At 46.1% G+C, this 8,168-nt stretch overlaps 1 protein-coding gene across 6 annotated transcripts in view; it reads left to right on the top strand.

The window, feature by feature from the left end:
• LOC106805454 (zinc finger FYVE domain-containing protein 9-like) overlaps positions 1-8,168 on the top strand; it is a 23,551-nt gene that overhangs the window by 5,502 nt on the left and 9,881 nt on the right. For all 6 annotated transcript variants that reach the window (XM_014807042.1, XM_014807044.1, XM_014807043.1 and 3 more), the window contains one exon: positions 7,248-7,385. In XM_014807042.1, the coding sequence (XP_014662528.1) occupies positions 7,248-7,385 (138 nt within the window). The remainder of the gene's footprint in view (positions 1-7,247; positions 7,386-8,168) is intronic.

Raw genomic sequence — 8,168 nt, 5'->3', positions numbered from 1 at the left:
TCTAACTTCCATGTAAACCCTATCTAACTACCTAGGTAGTTTCATCTAACTTCCATGTAAACCCTATCTAACTACCTAGGTAGTTTCATCTAACTTCCATGTCAACCTTATCTAACTCCCTAGGTAGTTCCATCTAACTTCTATGTCAATCCTACCTACTACTCATGTTATCCTACCAAACTTCCATTTCAACCCTATCTAACTACCCAGAGAATCCTGTCTAACTTCCATGTCAAACCTGTCTAACTATCCAGGTAATTCCTTCTAACTGCCATGTCAACCCTATCTAACTTAATGGTTATATTTAACCCCATGCAGCTCCCTAGTCAATTCCATTCATTCTGTTGTTAACCCATCTCATTCTCTTAATCCCAGAGGCACACAAGCATACATGTGCAAACACTGAAATTTAAACACAGTTATATATGCAAATACAGGGGTTCAGCAATCCTACCTGTCTATCCTGTTATTTGTTTAATTTTTCTTTAAAGAATTTTAAGTCGGGGGAAGGAAAGTTAAAGAATTTATTTTAATACAAAATGTTCTCCCCATTTTATGTGCTCAAAAACGAATTTTGACAGTACTGTTTTTATGATCAGAATGTATAAAAACTAAAAGGTACCACTGTGCATCGCAGTTGAAAACTGATACGAAATCAAGCCGTATCTAGAATTTTATATTCACACGTTAGTGACATTGTCGGTGTCCAATAGCCCTGCAGAACAAATAAAGCTTAACAAGTCTATAAAATGTCTAGCCTTATTCGACCTTCTTGTTCAGTTCGCTACTGTTTTACACAGATATGTTAGAGAGCTTATTATTGCCTGTTCACGGTGCAGGTTTTAAGTTTAAACATGTCTTCACATGCAGGCTCAACAAAGCGCCCTGGTGAGAGGAAGCAGGTTATGTTCTCAGATGGTATCCGGCCGGGAGGTGATCTTACTGAGCTAGATGGTGGAAGTGACCATCGTCCACTTCGCAGATTAGCAGGACATGGGCGCGTGCAGAAGCGCGTCGTGTCCCCTATTACACCTCCAGGTGATTTCCATGGGTGACATTCATGTTTATGCCCGAGTACTCATCAGTGTATGCATTTCTCTGGGCTCATTTATTTTTAAGTAAATAATTTTCATAATTAGAATTGTAAAAATCTCTGGGAAAAATATAGTGTTTCCTGTTAGATATTCCGTTACTAAGAAGTGCTACAAATTTGGCCTGATATAGGTTCAGTAAGTCCAATTTGTAATGTTCTATTGTTGATTTATCGTTTTGGCGGGAAGAGAGGACTCGGGGGGGGATTCCAGGAATAAAGGCAGTGGTTGAGTTACACATATCTGCGTCCTCTAATTTATCGGAGTAAAGCCCTGTCTACACTAGCAAACTTTAGTTTGCAAACTCGAGCAAACTCGAGCAAACTCCGAGTTTGCCAAGAAAAGTTTTCCAAGTGGCAGCAGTGAGTAGACCAGATTGCGCTCAAACTCTCGGCAGAACCTATTTGCAAGACTGTCTTGCAGAACTACCCGTGCCACACTTCTGAGCCAACTATTCTCGATTTGCTGCAGTTTGATAACTCAGCCGCCAATCTAACAACAGTTTAGTCATTGAGTCCTGCAGATAGACAAACATGGCCCATGAACATTGAAATTCACAGTCAGCGGGCTCCTCTTGCTTAGCTCAATCCCCCGGCCTCTCCGAGGCCGGAAGGCGGGCGGGGCGACGAGGCAGCGGGCGCGCAGGGGCAGCGCGAACGGCCCACCGCCCGGGGGCGCTGCTCGCCGGAGGGGGGAGCTTCAGGGCAGGGACGCGGAGGCCGGGCAGCGTGGCGCCGCGCTGTTAAAATTAAAACATCCACAGTGACACTCGGAGTGCATCGAGTCTGCCTGACGTTTGCTCAAACTCGAGTGTTGCTCGAGTTGCAAACACAAGTTGCAACACGGACGACCAGGGCTTCACACAACTCGTCCTCTAATTACCGAGTACAGTGAGCTAATGCGGAGTGAATCGAGTATAAGAGATGATTGGACGGACAATAATACTACCTCTAACTTATCATTCAAAGACGATCGCCAACACTGCGAAGAGGAAACTACTATTGGTGAAGGAAATGATCTGGAATGAGATAAATAAAACCGACGTTACTCTAACTCTGAGCCTCACCGTGCGGTCCACGCTGGACCGCCAGCGCTGACAAGCGTCGAACTGTACCTGATGGAAACGTCTCGAATCGTAAACGAAATACGGACAATACACAAGCAAAGGACGAAGACCACCTACTGCACTCTGCCAGACCTTGAGTGCCAGGCCGTGTTCTACCTTACCAAGCTCACCCGAGAGTCCACGGACTATACACGCAGGACGGCAATTGACACCGTTATTCGGCCCAAGTAAATTCAGCGTTTGCGAGACTAAGACATTGCCATCCCGAACACTCAGAAACCAGTGAACGTGGCAACAATATCGTCACAGCGGTCTGAGGAAGGCGGCGAGCCGACTTAATTGGCAGCGATAATTGCGACTCAATCACAGTACAGTGTGTCTGATGCAAGTGCTCTCGGATTACGTTAGTAGAAGCCTGCTCGGAAAAGAAGGCCAGGCATGCACATCAGCCTCGCGTGCCATGCAAGGACAGACCAGTGCGAGCATGGGGAGGCCAAATGGCGCACTTCGACGCGCAAAATAGCGGCGAAACCTGTAACAGAAACGTACCGAGTGACCCTGGAAGCACCAGACAAGCGGAGAGCAGCGAGTCAATCCGATAATACGACTGTTACTGAGCGCTACAGCATGTTATAAGAGCGATTCGACTGCGTCATTTTGGCACGATCCCGAACCATGTCCAAGCAAAAGGTCCAGTCATGTAGAACTGCAACAGGAACAGCATCAGTTCTAAAGTGTTAGACAAAGTCTAGGTCCGGGAATAGTTAGTGAAATCCCTAATGCACCGCCGTAATTAACATGCAACACTGCGTGTCCTGTGTAAATCAGTATCCCTACGACAGTGTTGTGTGTGGATTTAGCAACTGTTCGGGAGTACCAGGTGGACCAGTAACATCGCACGATCGAGCGACAACGCGGAGGAATATACAACTATAAAGATAAAGTGCAAGCTGTGGCCGTACCACATAGGAAACGTCCCTATGGCTCTGATAAACCACTTGCCATAAAGGGAATTGACTGTGTTATCAAGGCCGGGCAAAACGTCCGGCTGAAGCGAGTTCCTGAAAAAGAAAGTGTACCCCCGTTGTTGTAAGATACGCGCGAACGACAGTTAGGGTCCCTGAAAAGCTGCATTGAGATGCAGTCCAAAGCCATGTAGCCAGTGATATCCAACGAGCGATCCGAGTGTGTCCACGGTGTTGAAAATGAAACTAGCAAGTAATTATCCGACATTGCTCACACTGGTACGCGCCAGTAGCACAACCTTGAGCAACCGCCATTCAAGTCTTCGAGGGATCTAACCGTAATGGAACAGATCAAAAGAATACCTCGTGATCTAGACCACTGAACAGCGACCTCGTCCCACACCTTGGTAAATCGGTACGTAGTCGTCGCGAAGCGCAGGTGACACAGGCTGTGTCTTGACGTATGCCGTAGAGCAAATGAGCATTATCGGCAGATACCCCATACCCACCGTGCGAGAACTGCCAAAACATGCATGGGTCCCAACTACCCCAGTGTTCACCAGATTAGCATTAAAGTGGGTATCACCAGTTGAGCTGTCTCCAGAATGCTCGTGAAATCACCAAACATTCGCCAGCTCACTTCAGGCCGTATCGCTATACCCAAAAGATTAGTTGTGCCTGTTCCGCCAGCGAGCAATATCCCACAACGAGCTCAGCAACCGCGTAGCAGCATTGAGGGCGGTGAAAATATCTCTGACGCAATCATAGTCAAAAACCAAAGACGCTGATAAAGAAACACATGATAACCGCTACAGCAGTTATGAACACGGCTCACGTGCCAGCGACAACCCTGAATCCGCCACATTCAATTGATCATGGCTCAGCTTGTCACTCATCGGTACACTATCCGGCAGGCAGTCCTACGAGACAGCGGTAACAGCCTGTGATCGGAATCCGCGAAGCCAGCGAGTGGCATCAAGAGGTGCGAACTTTAGGTCTATGTGTCTTATATGCGCAAGCTTACCTACGCAGTCGCGACATTTTCGAGCCAACTGCAGGAAACTGACTCGTCCCGATTACCATTCACTTTGGTCCGAACGCAGAAAGCATCATCCAGGCTATTGAAGGACATTCCGCAAAAGAGCAATAACGTTGCTTACTTTGATCAACGATGCCCCACTAAAGTCCTAGCCGAGCTAGTCCATTGTCTAGTGGCTGTGCCTAAGTACCCGAACAGAAGGAATTCCGTACCAAGTATTTATGCGAGTCGTAATTGAGCGACCTGGAACGTCGATATGCACAGACAAGAGCGAACCGGTTAAGTTCTGGCATCGAGAGATTTCATGCATACCCCCCCTACTACCCCACATTTCTATGGGAGGAATTTGATAGTGGACGGACTCACTAAACCATTAGAGGCTCCTCTACAGCCCGCGTTCCAGCCGTGTGCGCGAATTGAAGATGCTACGTCTCCAAACCGTACCCTAACGTTCAAGTAGTGTATACCAGGACCAAAGAAATCCCATTCATGTCACGACTTCTAAGTGGTAAGGCCAGGTGCACCAGGCAATCGTACATGCTGCGTCGGCCCTGCGCGCGCACGCGGGTGCCGCGTGGCGCCGGGTGAATGCCCGCCAGAGGAATCGTGCGTTTTGTATGCCAACAATGCGACCACCAACCAGAGCATTGAACTACACTGAGAGAACCACATGCCGCAGCGACGCCCCCGACTAACGATCACGAGAAGCATAAAGACGGGTCGATTTGAGAAATGCTAACGCGCGCACCAATAGTGGCACGAATTATGCGTGATGACAGTTGTGCTAACGCCAGTACTCGATTGTATTAGCCAGTAAGTACGACCACAAGCGCATAGTCTGTGGGGACAAACAGAATCCTAAGAAGCAAATGGTGGCCAGGCATTGATAGCACGCTGCCGGAAGTCATTGTAAATCGCTGTCCATGGGTTGTCAGTTAGGCTCGCGCACGCCCAGATCCACCCCGACCGCTGAGACCAACAACGCTACCGATGCCCTGGCAGATGTCGCTATCGACTTGCTGGGACCATTTCCCATCCGGCACATCGATACTGTCATGACATATAGCGCCCCTTTAGAATAGCGAGTCACCTAAACTCTACCTCTTGTAAAGATAATCCGATAGTTTGGACGCAATATTCATCGTCATGGACTCCCTATCACTATCAAAGTCCGGATAATACACAGTTTCGTTTCCTGAAAGAGTTCGCAGCGATATGTGATCAACAGGGTCACCGGCCTCAGGTTACTCGCAAAGGGGCGCAAGCAAATGCGAGGGAGTTAGAAAAGAACCGCCAGAATCAGTCACGATCAAGAGAATCGTCGCCAGCAGAAGGGTTAGACTGGGAAAAGAGAACATCAGGGAATATGTGACGGAATACCGTAGCATGTGAACCATCATACTACAGAACAGTCCCCTTAACTCTGTTAATCGTAAAGTGAGAGGGAAATTAACCAGATTTCCAAGCAGACAGTCGATGTGATCTGGACGACGCGATCGGATGCGAAACAGAAAGACAACGAAACAGTCTATCGCTGAACGAACGCGCAACGGCCACTACTCTGGCGTGAATGTTGGTGAGAAGAGTTCTGGTCAGGGAACGAGAAAACCAATAAGCGTTTCAACACCATCGAGTCCGTCCCCCACACTGTCGTAAGCAAAATTTGGTAAATCTTGTATTGGAGCTGCCGAATGGTCTGCAATCTTCTAGGAAACTACTCATGTAGAAAAATACGGTGCGAATGCCGTACTCCCATCAACAGACGGATAGGTCAAAAGGTACCCGGCGCGTCACGCCATGCTTACCATGATGAACTGGAGCCAATAGTAGTTCAGACAGTGATGCTCACTGATGCTGTCCACAACTAATTAAGATCCCAGATGTTCATCGCATTTCATCTGAAGAACGTCTCACGATGGCCACAACTTCTTTGACAACCCAGTATCGTAGATGCTCCCAGGGCAAAAGCAGAGCTACCTGCAACCCGTACTTCTGACTATGTAATGGCAGTAAATTCGTTTCTATTGTGTTGAGATCCAGTCTTGAGATTAGTTGTTCCACAGCTGTGTTACCAGGAACTAAGTTAATTTAGTTCGACATGTAGTAAGGGAAAAGGATTGCTTGCAGGTTCTTGCCTGTTCCTTTAAAGAAAAGAAGAGATGTAATGTTCTATTGTTGATTTATCGTTTTGGCGGGAAGAGAGGACTCGGGGGGATTCCAGGAATAAAGGCAGTGGTTGAGTTACACATATCTGCGTCCTCTAATTTATCGGAGTAAGAGTGATGTGAGGCAATAATATCTACTCTAATTTATGCATTAAGAGAGATACAACACAATTGAACAAGAAAGACACAGCAGCATTTTTGATGCCAGCAGCATAAGAGATGTTACTTGAGCTTTTTACCTGGTGCTACGAAAACGAATGCAAATTTGCATTGGTAGAAAAATTTGTCATTTTTTAGTCAGGAATAGATAATTTTTAAGTTTAATTTCGACACCACTCTCCTCATTCTACTTAGCCTCTTCCTTCTCCTTCCCTGCTCCTTCTCCTCCTCCAACTCCCCCTTCTCCTTTACTTCCTCTCCCCTCCTCCTCATTCCTCCTCATACTGACAAATTTATTGTAGAACTTTCTTATCATAAAATTGGTCTGGGTGTAAAAAAACTTCCACACAATTATTGATGTGATCTCTGAGGCAGTTGCAAATTTGCTATAAATTTATTATCACATCACTTTAATCGGAGAAATTCAAGGTTCATAAAGGTTTTTGTTCACTTTAAATTTTGGTGCCATTATAACAATTACATGCAATCTGTGGCCTTGTAACGTTACTATAAGCCTCTGTTGTTACTAATGTCATATTGATTAGCGATATGAATTTTTTTTTAACATTTTGAGATAATTACTTGAATGCTTCCAAAGCTTCTCCAGTATTATAATATTAACACGAGTCAAGATGTGGAAGGACTTGCCATTCAGTATGCTCACCAAATGACCAGTCAAATGTCAGATGAATTTGAGAGCACTGGTTCTCACATTGAGTGCACTTGTGAGTGATTGTAAATGCGTGAGTTTTCTGGTTTCAGGCGACAATTCGCCACGGCAGGGCGTGCCAAAGCGAATCATCCAGACGATTGCTGGAACGGGGAATAATCGATTGCAGAGTCTTATCCCCGATGGTCCGAATCAGCTGCCACCTGTGATCATTCCAACGGATACAGAAGGTAGTTTAGCACTTGTGGTCCCTCGTGGGTTTACCAGTAGCTGCTCAGTGCCATATTGAGAATCGTAGCTTGGGCAATGAAATTTAAGGCAATCCTCACACAGCTTGTAATGTTGGTAGCCGGTAAGGGAGATAGACTCATTGAAATAGCCTCTGGCAATACAAAGCTGCTGCAATGCCTGGGCACACATTCTCATTTCAAGGCTTGCCTTTTGCAGCAATTATGTATGCTGTTGTCTAAGCTGGTGAAGTGTGCCACATTAAAAGTAGAGCAGGCATGAAAGTAAAATAAACATCAGCACTTGGGAGCGGTTGGGTAGGCTTGTCGAATGCAAGGTCAAAGCAATCCATCTGTCGAGTTACCACAGGGCCAGGGCAGCAGCAGCAGCAGCAGCAGCAGCAGCACACTGTACGTGAATGGTACATGCTGTACATGAATGCTGTCTGCACAGAATAAAACTAATTGGTGCCAATGTAACTGTTGTGGTTAGGGAAGGTTTTACACGAATTTTATCATAAATAATAACTCCCAAAATTACATATGCACATTTTCAGTGCATGTGCAGTGTATGTACGTGCATGTTTCCCCACAGTAAGTTATGCAAACAATAGTAAGTTTCAGGAATGTATGTAGGTAATGCTGATACATTAAGGGAGATCTACTCATAATATTGTAATGTAATTTTACTATTTTGTAATGTATTCTTTAGTTTTTAGCTCATCTGACATAGTCAGATGCAGCTTGTAGAATCGCATGATCGTCCGTGCGTCCGTGCGAGCGTCC

The sequence above is a fragment of the Priapulus caudatus genome, unplaced genomic scaffold (genome assembly GCF_000485595.1).
Source record: "Priapulus caudatus unplaced genomic scaffold, Priapulus_caudatus-5.0.1 Scaffold114, whole genome shotgun sequence".
NCBI lineage: Eukaryota > Metazoa > Priapulida > Priapulimorpha > Priapulimorphida > Priapulidae > Priapulus > Priapulus caudatus.
This window is presented reverse-complemented; position numbering and strand designations above follow the sequence as displayed.